Source organism: Macrosteles quadrilineatus, unplaced genomic scaffold, assembly GCF_028750875.1.
Source record: "Macrosteles quadrilineatus isolate MER2022 unplaced genomic scaffold, UCM_ALF_1.0 Scaffold_8__2_contigs__length_117827958, whole genome shotgun sequence".
Taxonomy (NCBI): Eukaryota; Metazoa; Arthropoda; class Insecta; order Hemiptera; family Cicadellidae; genus Macrosteles; species Macrosteles quadrilineatus.
Genome location: NW_026542601.1, coordinates 113,459,291 through 113,478,568, shown reverse-complemented (window position 1 = coordinate 113,478,568; position 19,278 = coordinate 113,459,291). Strand labels below are relative to the sequence as shown.

General features: G+C 35.5%; 1 protein-coding gene across 1 annotated transcript; it reads left to right on the top strand.

Annotated features, from left to right (window-relative positions):
* Positions 1-1,197: 1,197 nt before the first annotated feature.
* Positions 1,198-18,068, top strand: LOC129001770 (uncharacterized). Its single transcript, XM_054429209.1, has 10 exons — positions 1,198-1,349; positions 5,136-5,291; positions 6,686-6,855; positions 7,774-7,878; positions 9,902-9,994; positions 13,333-13,686; positions 13,859-13,972; positions 15,376-15,438; positions 16,338-16,455; positions 17,832-18,068. The coding sequence occupies exons 1-10, from the start codon at positions 1,341-1,343 to the stop codon at positions 17,955-17,957; spliced, it is 1,308 nt and encodes a 435-aa protein (XP_054285184.1). The 5' UTR covers positions 1,198-1,340; the 3' UTR covers positions 17,958-18,068.
* The last annotated feature ends 1,210 nt before the right edge of the window (positions 18,069-19,278 follow it).

Here is a 19,278-nt window from a genome sequence, read left to right as displayed (position 1 = left end):
ACTAATAGTTGATAGCATTTCGAAATGGTGGTCAGGAGGTCCCGGGTTCGAATTTCGCTAGTAGCACTAACTTTTTGTCAACAAATTTTTCATATCAGCAAGTTTGGTTGGTTATGTTAGATTATGACAGTTTAATTTTATAATACTAAATTTTAAAATTAATTTTATATTTAATTAAAAATTATAAGTAATCATTAATTAAATTTTTATCTTATACAGTTTTTATATTATCAGCAAGTCTGGTTGGTTAGGTTATGTTATGACAGTTTTATTTTAAAAATTAAAAATTTACTTTATAATTATAAAACAATATTTTATAATTAAAAAGTTAATTTTATACTGTAACTAAAAAAAAAAAAAAAAAAACTTAGCGGTTCTAGCGGCGAACGCTGACACTACAAGATATGTTAGCCTTAGTCCCTCCCGTGTGCCCCACCGAGTGAGTACCGAACCGAGTAGTAGTAGCAGTCCCCAGCAGTAGTCACATAACAGTAGGAGTAGAGTAGACAGACTTGAGGAGACTTGTGTCATTGACTATAATATAGTCAATGCTTGTGTTCTGTCGTTCTGTATTGTGGTGACTTACCATACGGTGGGGCACACGGAAGATTTCTCAGGTGCCAGTTGACGTCACTAACTGCTGCGTCTGAAGAAACAGACAATTTTAATTTTGATTATTAAATTAAACTGTCATAACCTAACCAAACTAACCAAACGTGCTGATAATGAACAAATCGAATGAAGATTTACTAATCTAAAAAATAGTTTTGTTCATAAAATAAAATTATAATTGCCTAAAATCCAATTTTATAATTTTTTTTAATTATAAAATTAAACTGTCATAACCGAACCAAACCAACCAAACTTGCTGATACGAAAAAAAATGTTAACAAAAAGTTGGTGCTACCAGCGAGATTCGAACCCAGTACATTTGGAATATCAACGCCACGCTATCCACTACACCACCTGACCACCGAGACCGATGGCTCAAAACCGTATCGTTGCGGTATTGGTGTTCCCTCAAAGTGACGTCAGCAGTTGGTGACGTCAAACGGCACCTGAGAAATCTTCCGTGTGCCGTTTTGACTTACCATACCATCTACCACCGACTAGAACAAACAAAAACAAACCAAACCAAACCAACATCAACAAAGTTAAACACGAATTAACAAGGAGGAGAGGGAATAAACAAGAAATAATTCTTATTCTTGGTGTAACTGTTACGGTTACGGAAATCACAATTTGGATAGACATTATTTTAACTGTAAGACTTAGAGTAGAGACTAGTTGAGGTGGTGATTTAATGTACTGTTAAGACAGAGCCTATATTTCCCAATGTTATGATGGTGGTAAGTAACCTTACAATTTGAAAACTATAAATTTATCGTTAAGATTAAAATGTGATAGGGCCTAGGCTAGGCCTACCCCGGTAACGTATGAATAATTTCAAACGGGAATGCTTGATGGGTCATCATTAGGTTGGGCATGCCCACCAGTTAATTTAAGTTACATTTAGAGGCCTAGCCTATTTATTAAACTTACATATTCATTTAAGGGGATACGCCACTATCTCCAACTTTTTTTTTATTATTTTATTTTTGTCAACCTAGTTAGTATATTTTGTTTATACTAGACTTAGTTAGAAGATTTAGGTACAAAAATATTGAATTTATAACTTATTTACTAAATTTATATGCGTTTTTAGTTTTTTTCACCAACATTTTTAAGAAGTCGTTATTGAGAATAACTTTTCAACTACTGATCGGAATGACATATTCTATTTATTTCCTGATTCAGGATGAAATAATGAGTATTTCTGTGTATAATCGTTATGGTAACTAAAAAAACAAAATTTTTAGGACACCTTTTATTCAAAATATAAAAAAGCTGAAAAAAATATTAAAAATTTTTGCGTAAACATAAATATTTTTAGTAAATGTAATGCTATAGGGCTTACTATACACACAATCCTTTATTACTATATAAAGAAGGTCTGGTGAAAATTTGAATACTATAAGTATAGTACTAACGGAGTTATTCAAACTTTTGTACAATAATAACCTAAAAAACACGGTATTGAGATAATCGCAGGTGATGTAACAGGTGGTTGACAGGAGAAAAATTCCCATAACTACACTAACTTATTATTTTATATTATATATAAAAATAGCAAAGTACTTATTTTGTTTTAAATAAATGTACCCTACTTTATAACTCCATAATACATAATTATGATACACAATTAAAAGTGTACATATCAGGAACAAAAAAAAATAGTTCAAAATTTTGTTAAATTGCTGGTTGCGGCGTTTTATATTTTATTTTTTTTATACTAGAAGGAGTTGTCAGATTGGCAAACAATTTTAGCTAAATGTTCACATTTAAATGACCTATCTAAAAATGCAACTTTTGGAAAATGTAAAAAAAATATAAAATATGGCCTACAGATAGTGGCGTATCCCCTTAAAGTATGAGCGATTTCCTGCAATTTGTTTTAGGCCTAAAACTTAGTGCTTAAGTTAATAAGCTTAAGGGGTTTTTCATGATTAAACAAACATGTTGCTTACCGGAAATCCTGTTTTATCCAGCATTTTATAACTTGAAAATCCCATTTTAAGTTAGCCTATTTTGCAAGAACTTTGTAAATAGCGACATAAGCTTAGACCTATTAAAAAAAAAATCTGTTTTAAAGGCCTGTTCACTTGCATACTAACTTAACTCACTAAGTAGGCTACTAAGTTAATTAAGTTAGTAATTGAGACAGAAAGAGAGTGTAAAATTGGGTAGACTAAGGCCGTTAAAGGGGACTCCACAAGCATTTTGTGGTCCCTAGATTCAAGATTCAAGATTTATTTCGGCCATTAAGTAATTTACAATAGGCTTTGTCTTACATAAAAATATTAAACTAAAAATAATATTTCAGTCTTTTCCTGAAAACAAAACATAAAATAATCCACTGCAAACCAAACAACAGCACTTCTGTCAAAAATCTTCACACAGCAAACCATGCAAAATATAATTGTCAAACAAACATACCTTTCAGTAGACGTACCTGACTTATTAAGTATTTAAGTTTTGTGCAGCCTTCATGGCATCAAAAAAATCATCAACTTTATAAAATGGGTTTAACTCAAGCCAATTTTTCACAATGAATACAAATTTTGATCTCCTCTGGGAACGGACAATACCAGGGAGGGCATTGAAAAACCTAATACCTGTAACAGGAAAACAGTTTTGTGATTTACTTAATCTATTACTACTTATATGTACATTTGAGCGATTTCTAGTCATGTAAGAGTGAACATCCTTATTATATACAAGATCAGCCTCCATATCTTTAATTGCTATCAAACATTGGTATATGTACACATTGACTACAGTCATGATCCGAAGTTCTCTAAATACAGGTTTGTGGTGCTCTATAAAATGAGTCTGACACATGACTCGAATTGCTCTTTTCTGAAGTAACAACACTTTCTTAGCATGTGGGGAGTGACCCCAGAGCCGTGTACCGTAGACAACATGTGCCTGAAAGAAAGAGAAAAAAGCAAGCCTCAAGAAATGAAATGGCAATTCATGAGATAAGTTTCTTAAAAGGAAAATCACTCGATTGAGCTTAGCACAGAGGGCGTCAATGTGGTCACTCCACACAAGCTCAGAATCCAGGGTGAAGCCCAGAAGCTTTACAGGATCACTGCTGGCAACATTTTTGTTAAGACTAAACATAATTTCCTGAGTCTTATCTTTGTTTAAGGCTAATCTATTTCCAGCAAACCATTCAGATGCTGCATTAACCAATGTGTTTACACAATTTCTAGCTGTAATAGGGTCAGTGCTCTTAGAGAACAGAGTTGTATCATCCGCATACAGCAACACATCATTAGAAACATTGTGATAAAGGTCATTCATTGTAACTATAAACAAGAAAGGCCCAAGCACCGAGCCCTGTGGGACCCCATGCTGAACTGCCAGATCTTTTGAGTTCACACCTGCCCATGACACTACTTGAGTCCTATTATTAAGATAGGACTCGATCATTCCAAGCGCACGGGGACCAACCCCATACTTAGGAAGCTTCTGTAGCAATAAGTCATGTGAAACACAATCGAAAGCCCGTGATAAATCACACAGGACAACGGAAGTTGAACATTTTTCCTCAAATGCCTCCAGGATGACCTGCAGAAGGGAGCCCACTGCCGAGACAGTAGATTTGCCCCTCCGAAAACCATGTTGGGCGGGGACCAGGAGCCCGTGTGCTTCAAAATGATCACAGAGTTGACTTAACATGACAGCTTCAAAAATCTTACCAAACACAGGTATCAAGGACACTGGCCTATAGCTAGATAAAACAATTTTGGGACCCTTTTTGTACACAGGTACAGTTCTGGCTGTCTTTAATACATTAGGGAAAATGCCCTGCAAAAGGCAGCAGTTAAACAAGTGGACCAGCAAAGGAGCAAGTATCTTAACAACCCTTTTGATTAGTGAAGTCGACATATCAAAGATGTCCTTACTGTCAGAGGACTTAAAATTATTTACAATATTTACAACATCAGATGCATTTATGGTTTTCCATTCAAAACTAGCACTAACCAATGGAATTGAATCACTAAAATTGTAAACATCACTATTACACGGTATACCGCCAATAATATCATCTACTGACTCAACAAAAAAAAAATCATAATACAAGAATATAATCCCGGGATCAATTCAAGAATCAAGAACATTTATTTCCATAATGCAGTTACCAAGGATTAAGCTTAGCTTGGTCAGATCCAACAGCTATCTATCTCCAACAAATTAGATTAAATCTTATTGCTTGTTTGATTCATTTTTGGGTACAGTTTCTTAACTGGGCTATGCTAATATCGATTGAAGAGTTTCAAATTACAGAGTTCAAATTGATTAGTTCGATTAGTAGCTTTGTGCGATTTTTTCACCATCAGCACGTTTGGTTGGTTAGGTTAAGTTATGATTTGATAATAAATATATTTCAAAATATAAATTATTAATCAATATTTTCAATTCGATATTTTCTTAGTTTCAATCGTTATTAGCATAGCCCAGTTAAGAAACTGTACCCTAATTTTTTCTAAAACTTACCTATTGTGTTTGTTTTGTTGTTACAACAGCCTGAATCATACCTACCTCGTTGTTCTGAAAAGTACTTTGGCATTTTCCCACCGAATTTGTTTCTGTGTCATGACAATCTTCACTGCATGCATTTTATACTCTCCTTGAAGCATATAAAAGGTGCTGAACTAAAAGACCTTATTGAACTTCTGCGAGTAAGTAATACACCTTTATTGATAGGCTATATTAAGTTATAGGACATTGTTATTTAGAGTACAAAACTCCATACGGAAATATGCTGCCTAAAACCTAACCTAAGTTAAGCTGGTCTGGAAACAATAAAAAAGTTATAATCAAATATGTTCTCTATTATTACCTATTGATAAATTAGACATATTTTAATATTTAGGCCTACAAAATTAAAATGTATATTTTTGATCCAGTATATCCCCTTGTTCCGACCATGATGGGACCAGGCCATGGTCAGAAAGTCCAAAAGGTCGGATATCGGGAGGAGCGGAGCTTACCCTGTAGTCTCCGGTGCCATAAGTAATCATCTCCCGCGACTTAGGGATCCGTTTCCCTTTCCCGCGACTGTGTTAAAAGCCGTAGGCGTAACTTGCAGTTCCACGATATTGGTATCAGTCTCTTGCGACCACGAGACAAAAGCCGTGTGCGTAACTTGCAGTCCCCACAACATTGGTAATCGTCTCCCGTGACCGCGTAAATTGCGCTTGGCGTTATCTCCCCAGGCAGGAAACAAGTATACGGGCGGACACTAGGTCCCAGGATATCCCGAGGAGTAGAAAATAATGGATAACGAATACTGTTTTGACTTGACTTGATTTGCCGTGACCGCAAGGTATCCTCTCAGGGGTGTTGCCCCAATCTGGAGGATGACTACCTATGTTGCCGTGACCACAAAATTTCCGCGAGTGTTGTCGTGATCGCGAAAGACGATTAGGCCTAACCGTTGTTGCCGTAATCGCAAGATATACTCGCGGGTGTTGCCGCTATCGCGAGAGACGATTATGATTCCACGTGTTGACCAAGTGAGGTGGATCAGTTTAGTTTTGTTTTCACGTCAAAGAAGTAGTTTTGTTTTTCGTATCAATTTTCTTTTTTTTACTGGCCCCTTAGGATAAATTTCTTTTAGTGAAACTTAGACTCTGTGGGACTTAGGCTAGGCCTACGTTAACCGTTGTTTGTTTCAGGTTCTCTTGTCTAACCCTGTAGGAAGCAGGGTGAGACTACTTAGTTTATTTACTTGTTTTACTGCATTCTAAGTTAGTAGTTTAGACGCACAGAGTCACGTCCAAATTACCCCCCACAAACTTCTCCAACTAGATCATTGGTGATTATTTTTGTTTTTATGTGGAGACATTTTATATTAGTTGGAGCTCTGATTAACCGAGACTATCAATATGTTTAGTTCAAGCTCGTTAAAGGTTAAACATTTGAAAAAATAATTTCCTAGTAAGCCTACAGGACAGGTGATAATTTATTTTCCACTGCTCCACATAGAAGTATTAATAAAATAATCCTGAAAAGAAAGAAGAATACGACTTAATACAATTTTATTTGACTGAACTTAACACACTTTTTTTAGCACTGCGGAGCCTACTTGAGTTTCAGCCTTCGAGATGCTACTGACTACTCAGCAATTATTGTAGATCACAATGAAATAATTGATTTTAAAGCTCCTGTATTTACAATAGACTATTTAGAAGAATGTTTAAAAGAGGTACAACTGCTGCAAATCTCTGACACACGGTTTAGGTAAGGATAAAGATCTGAATATTAAAGTTAACAAAATAGTCTTCCGGCAGTTCCAAATTTAGCAATTTATCGCAAAGAATTAGTGTAGTCTATTTAATTCTACAAGCACAATTTTGACAGTAAAGTAAACCTATGAATAAAGAAAAAACCTTACATAACATCTTCATTGTGAAAGTAATAAAACCCAGCTGATGATCTCTATGACTGTTTAATTTCAGTATTTATTTATTTTTTTTGCAATTTAGGAGAAGTTTTGGTGTTGCAATATGGTTTTTAGGTATTCCTAGGTTTTTCATAGGTTCCTTTGTAGTTAACAATCTTATTCACTTTTCTAACAATACCGTGATTGTCTACTGCGATCTTGGTGAGGGTGGTTGTCTTCTGTGGTTGAAAATATTCAAGATTATCTACCTCGATCGCAGCAACACCCACAATCATGTTCTTACTATGATAACCTTAAAATAATACACCGTTAAAGAATGGACGCTCAGCCATAGGTTATTAATCAAAATCTTTCAGATACACACTTAATCCACAGACTTTTTCCTGGGCATCAAAATGTGTGTACAATTATTATTTTCTCGGTTTCCTGATCAGCTGAACACAATGTTTGTTTGGTATTTCAGAATATTTAATTTAAATTTAAATACAGTTGACCAATAAATTCTCACGTTTAAAATAGATGAGTTCGGATTTGTGGGGCTCTAGTGTACAAGTATGGCGCACTATATATTGAAGGCATGAAACTGGCGAGTAAATCTTAAATTTTCTAAATACTTTTGAATATTAGTTTATAGGTCAGTTAAATCCTATCTTGTCAGAGTTATTATAATTATCCCTATTGTATTTAAACACATCACACTAAAGTGTTTGATTGTTCTACTAAATGCAAGTAATTTAACTGTAATTATTTTTCAGACAAGCGACTACAAGCCATATAGCACGTGATGTTGACTGCATGAAAGTGGTTTTCTTCCGTCAATGTTCTTGGGATGCTGTATTGTCGGATGCTGATAAAAAGTGGTAAAACACCTTTGGAATTTGTATTTATATTAAGCAAAAACATTGTGTTTGGATTAAAATGTACAGGTTGACCGACAGGAACCGGACGTTTTTCAAACGGATAGTATATACGTCAGAGCTATTGTTGCGAGGGGGGAGGGTTGTCCTTCATTGCTGTATATTATGCCATTTTAGTAGTAAGGGATTCCTGAATTTTTAAGATTGCTGCCCCCGTCAAACTGCTGCGACCAACATTAGACTTTCCATCCGATAAAGCAGTCTTTCCCATTTTTTTCAATGTCATCAGCCTACTTCCCATTCTTTTTTGTATATGACATGTACATTCTTCATTCTTGTTTTTCAATTACAAAATCTTTGCCATATGGCATTGCAGATGCTACTGTGGGGAACGACGAGCTGTCACGGTCTTCTAGGTAATACTTGTATATAGTCTCCTCCGATTTCTCAAACATATCTAACACTCCTCGGACTTCCATCCCCTCACTACGACCAAAGTAGTTGGCAATACATTTTTCATCGTGATTGTTCTGTAATCTATCCTTGCACCTGCAGTACTTAGTCAAAACCCTACAGTCTATAGCTTTACCAGTATCCCCACTAATCGCTGTCACAACTCCGTTGAGGGACGAATGACCACGGCGCTGCCAACTCCCATCAAAATAGCTGTTATATCATTTTTATTTTCAGCTGTATTCTCTTCTCTCTATTGCTGCCTCCCTCATGCTGTCCTTAAACAACTTATGCAGCTTTACACAACATGTTTTTGTAGTGTCTGAACTCTGGTGGCTGAGGCATGATCATCATGACACACATACACCGAGCATCTTGTTCCCCTTTTCCAATACATCAAAACGCATATGCCAATCTTGCTGAAATCATTGTCAACACAATGGATATTTGATTCAAGCAGAAAAATTAATGTGTTTACTATATGAAAGTTATTTTATTGCATGTTTGATCCGTCAACGCTCCCTAAAAGTGAAAAATATTTGTAGGACATACATTTTCTAAATATGTAATAACTTTTTATACTACTAATCAGAAACGGCCTATTCATTATTTTTAACTGTGTTAATAACTTGATAATGTTAACATAAACTCTCAAAATATGAACTTTTTGTATTTTTTGACACTTGACTCCCCTTGTCAAAGTACAGACTTTTTCAGGGTTAGGTAATAACTTGGTTATCTTACAAAGCCAACATTACAAATTTCCGATGTCTCACCCTTATCGTGCCTTGGATTTAATTTTAGTGAATTTCCCATATAGGGAATAAGCTATTACTGTAGGGATCATGGTAAGACCTGGACCCGGGACCGATTTACTTTTTCGTTTTGATGTCCTTAGAGGCCAAAAACACCATCCGTTCAAATTCATATATTACATTCATATAATATAAAAATGATCCGATTTTGATGAAATTTGGTACAAACGTGTATACGTACGTTTATTCAAAAGAGTTTGCGAACCAGCATGATCGGACTATGGGATCGGGGGAAATGAATGTTTTATGCGGTAAAAAAGGGTTTTCTTGTTTTTCACCCTTAAAAAATAAACTTTCCCAATTTCTCTATAAACAATTTTGAATAGCTTAAAAAACAAATAATTTTGTATATTGAAGTGTTTTTGTATGGTTATTGGTTACGGATAAAATGAAAAAATTATAAATTTAAAATTCCCATGTTATTCTTATATATTTTGATCAAACTGGGCAAATCTATTTATTTTATACTAAGCTATTAATGTTTTACTAAAAAACTCACTTTATTGTCCTCCCTGTAGCAGCAAACCTAGGTAGGCCTACTCATTAAACCTAATGCCATTTAAATAGATTTAATTGAAAATCAAATCATGCAAATGGAAATTTGCTTAGTCTGCAGGTTTTCTGCAGCGGGGGGTATTTGGATTTAAAATTAAATAGTTTGATAGGCTTAGGAAAATGTGCCTCGGGTAAAAAAAAAAAACAATAGTTCAGTTTAACCTAAATTTAATTGTTCCAACTAATTAACACAAAACTTTCAGGTTTGAAACGGAAAGTATAAACAAAACAATGGAAGTTTTCAACCCACTAGTTTCCTCTACCTGTATTGGTAGTCCGACTTCCCCAGAGGAACGGTAAGTTGGCAAAACTTTTACTTGTCTTCATATTGGATTTTTATCCACCAGCCCAATACAAGTGTTGTTCAGGAAGTAAGGAAGTGCCCAACAAATTACAGATCACACCTCACAACTGGGAGTATTTTACATTTTTGGTTCCTTTTAAAACTTAAATTTTAACTGTGTTACTAGCACATGCCTTCTTAACAGAATTGTTTCTTACTTTCTGAACAGTTCTCATATTTATTTGGAAATGTTAAATTGTGCACCAAGAGGCTATTATGCATAACACAATCGAATGTAACTACAGATCATAGCCCGTTATACTTTATGTGTAACAAACTGTCAGCGTAATGAAATAATACATTATTATTATAAAGCCAATTTCTTTTGTATGCATTTACATCAACCCTCCATATGGTATGTAAAGGTCTTAAAGTGGGCCCATTTATTGCGCATTCACAGAGTTTTATTAAAATGTATCTGAGAATCTATCAGGGTGTCTAGTAGTCGGGAAAATCGGGAAAGTCGGGAATTAGTATTGAATTTCAAAATGGTCTTGAAAGTCGGGATTTAGTCTTAAATTTGATTTCAAAGTCGGGAATTTTCATGATTTTGCCGCGATCGTCGTCTTGCGTTTACGTAACCGCAAAAGCCAATGATGATGTCTACACGGCCTCGGGAAATGTTCACGATTTTGCCGAGATAGTGGACGACGACGATGACGTTTCCGAAACCACGAAAGACGACTGTGACAGCGGGAGACTACGATGACGTATCCGTGACCGCGGTAGACGACGATGACGTTTCCGTGACCGCGGGAGACGACGATGATATCTGCTCGGCCGCGGGAAATGTTCATGATTTTGTCACGATCGCGGACGACGACGATGACGTTTCCGTGACCGCGGGAGATGACGATGACGTGTCCGTGACCGCGGGAGATGACGATGACGTTTCCGTGACCGCGGGAGATGACGATGATGTGTACACGGCCGCGGGAAATGTTCATGATTTTGCCGTGATCGCGGACGATGACGATAACATTTCCGTGACCGCGGGAGATGACGGTGATGTCTGAACAGCCGCGGGAAATGTTCATGATTTTGCCGCGATCGCGGGTGAGGCCGCGGGAAATGTTCATGATTTTGTCACGATCGCGGACGACGACGATGACGTTTCCGTGACCGCAGGAGATAACGATGACGTTTCCGTGACCGCGGGAGACGACGATGATGTCTACACGGCCGCGGGAAATGTTCATGATTTTGCCGCGATCGCGGACGACGACGATCACGTTTCCGTGACCGCGGGAGATGACGATTATGTTTCCGTGACTGCGGGAGAAGACGATGATATCTGCTCGGCCGCGGGAAATGTTCATGATTTTATCGCGATCGCGGGAGATGACGATGACGTTTCCGTGACCGCGGGAGATAAGGATGACGTTTCCGTGACCGCGGGAGACGACGATGACGATTCCGTGACCGCGGGAAATGTTCATGAGTTTGTCGCGATCGCGGACGACGACGATGACGTCTCCGTGACCGCAGGAGATGACGATGACGTTTCCGTGACCGCGGGAGATGACGATGACGTTTCCGTGACCGCGGGAGATGACGATGACGTTTCCGTGACCGCGGGAGATGACGATGACGTTTCCGTGACCGCGGGAGACGACGATGATGTTACACGGCCGCGGGAAATGTTCATGATTTTGCCGCGATTGCGGACGATGACGTTTCTGAGACAGCGGGAGACGACGATGATGTCATTGATGTCTACAAGGCCGCGGGAAATGTTCATGATTTTGCCGTGATCGCGGACGACGACGATCACGTTTATGTAACCGCTGCAGTCAATGATGATGTCTAAACGTACGGTACGTGGAAGATTTCATGAAAAAAAAATTTGCTAGTTAGAATTTTTTATTGCTGCATTATTTCTTTACTTGAAAACACCACATTATCATAATACTACTTTATGACAAAGACAGGGGTTGGTGTAGAATTATTCAGAAAATTTTGTTAAGCTATAACAATTGGTATCGGTATCAAGAATCGAGAATCGATACATTTTGGTATCAACACGCACTAATTGTTGAAAAAACTAGTCTTGAAAAATCTGGAATTAGTCTTGAAAAGTCTGGAATTAGTCTTGAATTTTATAATGGAAATAAACTAGACACCCTGATCTATAAAACACTCTAAAGTATATACAATTTCAAAAAGTATATATCATCTCTAAGTTTGATATAATTTTTACATGTTATAGGTAGGCCTATAGATTTTGTTTGGAAAATCATGGACTTCAATGCTGGAAATAAAATATTAGGCCTTCACAAATGGTAGCAAAAGTTTATGTACAGTTAACATTTTTCAAAAATTATAAAAAAAAAATGAAAAAGGCTTAGGTTTGCCCTCAATAAAATTTTATAATGGATAGACAAAAATATAATTATAATAGGGAGGTAAATAGGTTATGGCTGAAAAACACATTTAGGACATTTAGCCACAGCTAAGAATGAATGGCCTAACAGAAGCTAGGATTCTGAAGGATAATTCGCATTAAAATCACTTACTTCACTGGGATGAAGTATATCACTTTCTTCTCCAGCATCATCAACAAGCCCAATACAAATAACAAATAAAATAAATGTTCTTATAAATCCACCACTTAAATCACTACTGTTTACTTTTTGACTAAAAACAACAATAAAACACATAATATTAGGAGTAAATATACTTGAATTTATAATTTTTTTATATTTAACTGTCCCTTAAATCTTACAAAACTGTAATTGCTTGATATGGTTCTACTTAATGCTAATATAATCCAAACCTCTTCAATTTATGTTTTTCCTAGCAGCCCTTTACAATTTAGAAAATCATTAAGACAATAAGTACTTAGTACTTGGCAACCATAGTTTTTAAGTTTTTGACTTTTATTGTTCCAAGAGTTTGTTTTGTTGTTTGGCTATGTTTTGCTCTCCATGAACTATCATAAGGAGCTATCCTGTGTTGGATATTTAAGATTACTCTTGTGCCAAGTGTTGTAGTGATGATTTTAATTGTTTTATCAAGACTTTGTAAGTTTTATCAAACAATACCATAACCAAAGAGTGCTCATCACTGATGTTCATGTTTGACAATACCTGTCAAAAGTTTCGTCTGGACAAAAATAGGGCGCAATAACGGATCTTTTATCAATCGCAGTGCCTTAAGAAACACAACAGTTCATTATAGAGTCAGAGAATATTTTCGAGGATTAATTTGATCTATACTGTTTGGAACTTAGATTTGTATATAAATTTTACTTTAATTGCATTGCCTGAGAAATAACTGAATTTGTTTCAGAATTGAACCTCAAACTATACCGGAATCAAGCGAGGCTGAACAACCCTCTGCATCCAACAACCAAAGCCACAATTCCAAACAGGCCATGCTTTCTGATGACGATGATTCTGATTTAACAGAACCAGAAATGATGGAAGTTGATGAAACCCATGAAAAAGGCGAACATTTAAACAAAGATCTAACTTGTGAGGTGAACAGGCCAAATAGTCCAAAAGAAGATGAAGAGGGTGACGACTCAAATCGCCCAAATTGCTCAGGTTTTGTGTGTTTAGCTACATCACAGCAAAATGAATCTGGAAAGAACAAAAGATCCAAAGAAACAGCGTCTACGTCAAACCAGCCTTCAAAAAAATGGTAAATACTTGGGTCTTACAATAAGTTATTAAGTTCCCTTACAAAAATTGTTGTTGAGGTAAAAAATTTTCCTTAAAATGTCAATGGCGACCTACAAACAAAACTAGATGGATCCTATAACTAACTAGGCCTATTCAAGTTTTTAAGACAATCTGTTGTGTGTTTTTTCCAGGGCGTTCTTAGACGAGTTTCATCCAACTAGTGAAAGTGATGATGAAACTTCCAGTTCTGTTGCAGCAGAAAATAAGAGGAAGAAGGAAGAAGAAGTAAAAAAGAAGAAGTTGGAGTGAGTATCAGTTACCTATCTGAATCATGAAGCATTTTTGTGCCTAAAGAAATCTTTAGGTAGTTTTAACATGTTACCCAATCAACCGTCAAAACTTTGAAACTGAATATTGTCAACTGTGAAAAAACCTGATTGAGCTGTGAATTTTGCTGAAGTCCTTCGACAATAGGGATGGAGATATCTGAATCATTGTGGCTTAAGTTTCTAAATCTAAATTCTAAATATTTAGTTAAATTTTGAATGCATTGTTAATCATAATTTATGAATAAATAAATAGTATACTATGAAATGAGTAATTCATGCATTCAACTCCAATTAGTTTTGTGAATAATTAATTAAACTTTCAACTTAAATTTAAACCTTTTTATCCATTGTTTATCTTATCTTGGTCTGGAATCCCATCCAATCAGGTCAACTGCTGTAGACTGTGTGGCAAAATCGCTGCCACCGTTGGTCCATGTGTATTGCTTTATTGGTTTGTTTTCCCCCGCCACAACTAGAGGTGGTGTTTGTGGCGATGGCTTTAGTTTCCTGACCTTTATCAATGTGATAAAAGAAAATGACTGAAAATTCACAAATTCCATTTCCAAGCGTTTAAGTGACGACCCTGTTATAGTCTTAGGACTGTCTGTTCCTCTTCTGTTTATTCGTTAATTTTGTGGGCTTAGTACAGTACTTCATCAAATAAAAAATAATAATCAACTCTTCTTGTATGCCGATGACTCAACTCTACAGATTGCTGAACAACACTTTAACACTAAACCTCTATTCTAGAAATCTTTTAAAAGTCACAATTGAGTTCTCTAAAAAAAAAAACTTTTAAATGCCAGTAAAACAAACTATTTGATTTTTAATTTGAGACTAGGGCTGGAATGCCCTTTTTGTAAAACCTTGAAGAATTGCAACAGTGAGTCACAACTAAGCCAAAAAGGTCTTGCTGCTATCTGAGAATTTATTGGATGACCTTCACATGTCTAAGATAATAGCTGGCATTTTCTAAGAAACCCTATTTCAATCAATGTACTAAAAAAATTTGAATACTATTATGAATAATAATAGATTACCGGTATTTAATGAAGAAGTCAAAAGTCAAAATGTTTATTGTACGTACATTCATTAAGAATTACAATTGGGTTTTATTAAATAATAATAATGTTTTTGAAGAATTTGTTCAATGTGTAAAATGGTCTTCCCATCAGTCATATCATCCAATCTTTTTTTCAGTTTGTCTTCAATCAAGTTTTTCATGGACTTTATAAGATACGTATTAAATTTACTCACGGCTAAATTAATTTATTAGTAGAGTCGAACTTTTTACAATATACCAACTCAAAACATGCCATAAAACAATTTTTTATACTGTCAACATTTTCAATGTTTCTTACATTCTCTTTATTTTTCAGAACGTTTTTCGACTTTGATTGTAGTAAGGAAGACACACAAAAACCTACCAAAGATGCAAAACAGTAAGTACTGTTTTTTGTGAGCTTTTTAAACTATCTATCAACCTAGATTTTTTAGGGTTTTTTTTTTTTTTTTTTTTGAGAGGATAGCAGGCTTACCTGAATGGGAAAGAGTCCAAACTGGCACAGGAAACACGAAAACAAAACTTTACACTATATACACAATAATATAGTGGTATGTATATAGGTAATATGTTTAACTCTATATAAATAAAACTAATGTTTTGTGTATATAGTGTAAAGTTTTGTTTTGTGTTTCCTGTACCAGTTTGGACTCTTTCCCATTCAGGTAAGCCTGCTATCCTCTAAAAAAACCCATAAAAATCTAGGCCCTTGTGCCCTATGCTACACCCTTATCTATCAACCTAAATTGTTAAACCAGAAAAGAATGTCAAAATGACCTGTACGATAGGGTGTGTAGCCTATTGTACTTATTTTTGGAGCTACCCTAGTGTGTAATGTACTTAATGTTGCCATCATTTTGTTTGTTGTTCAAGCTATTTAGAAAAAATTAAATATTAGAAAAAAAATTTATCTTATTTGCTTCTTAAAATGAACATTGTCTTTAGCAACTGCAAAGGATAAGCACTCTAGTTTGCAAACTGAAAACTATTTCAAATGTTTTTAGCACAATAAAATATAAGAAAGATGGGCCCTAATAAACTTTATCTTCTTTGAACTTTAACCCTTGTCCAGTTTATGAGCTTCAAACCCTCAGTCACTTTCCATACGTTTAAGATGTTGTACTATTTTCTGAAATCGTCATTAAGATAAGAAATGAATCGTCTTTAAATTATATGGAAATGGCAACTAAAATGTTTAGCAAGAAAAATTTAAACTGACTTATCTATTTTGTATATGATCTTAAAGATGTCTCATAGTGTTTTTTTTTTTTTTCACAGCTCAAGATTGCCTTATTCATACAATGAACAAGCAAACATCCTTAAGTACATCACTGTTAATTGTGAATACGCAAGACTAAAAGGACGGGAGTTGTGGATGATAATGGAGAGACGGAATGTAAGTAGAGAATATTGTATATACTTAAATTGATTTATTTTACTACAAGTTTTGAAATGTTTTGTCTAATTTACAACAATCTTTTGAAATAGATTTGTGGTTTACTCTAGAAATATACAAATGTTTAATGAATATTGAAAGCCCAATGATTTTTACGCCTAATCACTAAAGTACAGTGCACTTCTGATTATCCGAGTCTAAGGTTATCCGAGGTTGTTACAGGAGGTTGTTATATTTTAGCGAATTTCCCATGTACGGAATATAGGGAGTAAGCTACAGTATTACCAAAGGTCTCGTGATAAGGCCTGGCCCCGGAACTGATTTACTTTTTCTTTTTGCAGTCCCCAGAAGGCCAAAAACACCATCCGTTCAAATTCATATATATAATTAATTAATCATATAAATTATAGCATAGAAAAGGTAAATTACTTTTGTATCATTAATAAGTGTGTTTTGTACTAGGTAGAGAGGGGTTGAAGCAGACTTGTAGAGTGAAAGATGTTTCTTTACAATTGCCACTTTTTTTTCTAGGACGCTAGGCACGAGCCTAGGATTGTTTTTCACATTACTTCAGGCTAAACCTAGGGGTTTTGGCATTATCACTTAGATAAAATCCATTGGTGATTTAGCGGGATTTGAACCCGGGACCTCTTGGACTGAAATCCAGCATTCTAACCACTAGACCAGCTCCTTCATTAGGAATTAAATTTTTAAATCATAAAGTATTGTTACAAAACCAAACGGATATTAACGTACTCTATTCTTGACCATCAGGAGCGAATTTTTGAAAGAGATTTTCAGTTAAAACTCTATTTTCAGTTGTTAGAAGTTGTATGTTCTTGACCACCACTAAAGTTTATCAGTTTAGTTGGATGATTCCGTATCGACTCACCCCTTGCTTAGTTTGATATATTCCACGAACAGGCCCAAGGCCTATGTAAAAGGAGCTATGGACCTCTTTTTAATAATGAGAAATCTTGAACATTAACATTATTTAAGAAATGCTTCTAAATGTACAATCAATTTAGAATATTAAATATGTAGCAGTTAAATATTACGAACATCACGGTAATATTATTAACAATTGAGATGGGGGCCACCCAGGTAGCACAATTTTTATTTCAGCTGCGGTTTTTCAACACGGACGGAATGAGAGCATTCTATTGGCTTTCATGGCGTGACGTCACTCTCTTCTCTTTTGTTGCTTTGTTTCAGACTAAGATCAGCTGTTTCATCAGCCAGGACCAATTTATTAAAAGCCCAATGATCAAGTACAGCTGGTTCCAGTTTCTAACCTACAAAAAGCTACACACTGTCCTCAATAGTCCATTGCCCAGTTAATGTTATTGTACCTTTAGTATATATTTTATTTTCAGATTTGCCCTAATAGGACATGGCAGAGCATGAAGGAACATTTTGTCAAGAAAATTATTACGAATATCGAAGCATTTGACTTTTTAACAGAAAGTGATAAACTTAAATTGAAAACCTCCTTTTACTGAAGCATTACCATCTTTTAAAACAACAAAATAGTGTGTATATTGTCATTTATTAAACAAATTATTAAAATTATATCTTTTTTACTTCATGTGTTAAAACAATAAAGAATTTTCCTTAAACCTCTGATTTTATTTTACCTTGCCTGATTTCCTTTGTTTCTACTGTATTGTGGTTTCAACTATTATCTGATGGTGGGTTATTATAACAGAAACTGAACAGAAATGGTATAGATAGTAAACAAACAAATGAGTCACTGGCTCCTGAGTAAACATGTTTGCATTATTTATTTAAATGGAAATCTCAAAAAACATTGGAACCGTCAAAAACATCCAAACCAGATACTACGGCAATAAGATTCTGGCCATATAAAACATTAAATTTGAGAACTAGTTCCATATGCAACGCGGTACGGGCAGACGTTTTGTCCTTCAGGCTCTTGAAACCGGAAACTGCTCACTACAAAATTTAGGATCATAGACGGAATCAGGTAATTTTATACCATTTTAATCGCTGTGTATATTTAACGACGCATTTCAACCACTTGTCTAATAAACGTAGGTTTACACATTTGTACAAAAGCTGGGGACAGCAAAATGAAACAAATTGGTCCCGGGTCCAGTTCTCATCTTGAGATTTCTAAACAGGAAATTCGCTAGCTTACCTGGTAGATAGAGTCCAGATTAGCCTTGATTACACATAAAACACATGACACAACACAGAAAAACTAAAAAAATCGTCCCAGTTAGGGACTTCATCAGAAGGGAGAAGAAAGAAAACTGGCAGTTACAGTTCAAATTCAAAAGTTCCACAATAGTGTTGCCAACTGTTGTTTAAAATTAAATGAAAATTCCTGTTGTTATGTACATCTACTCATACACTCCTATATATACACATGGTAGGTTGATTATTAAAAAAATGAACCTTGCTGAGGGAAGGCCGGGAAGGGTTGGGTGAATTATCTGATGTTAAGGTTAGGAGGGTTTCTGGAATCAGTGATGTATTGGTAGGCTAGTTCCCACCTTCTGAGTAGGGAGCTGTTACATTGGTCTTTGGGGAGGTATTTGATGGATGAATTTGAACTGTAAATGCCAGTTTTCTTTCTTCTCCCTTCTGATGAAGTCCCTAACTGGGACGAAATATTAAGTTTTTCTGTGTTGTGTCATGTGTTTTATGTGTAATCAAGGCTAATCTTGACTCTATCCCTATCCTTGTACATAATAATCCTAATCAACCAATTGGCCTTTCCTTAACTCCTAGACAGGAAATTCGTGAATACTAATCTAAATGAACAAAGTTGGTGCTTAGCTCTAGAAAGTGTGTACT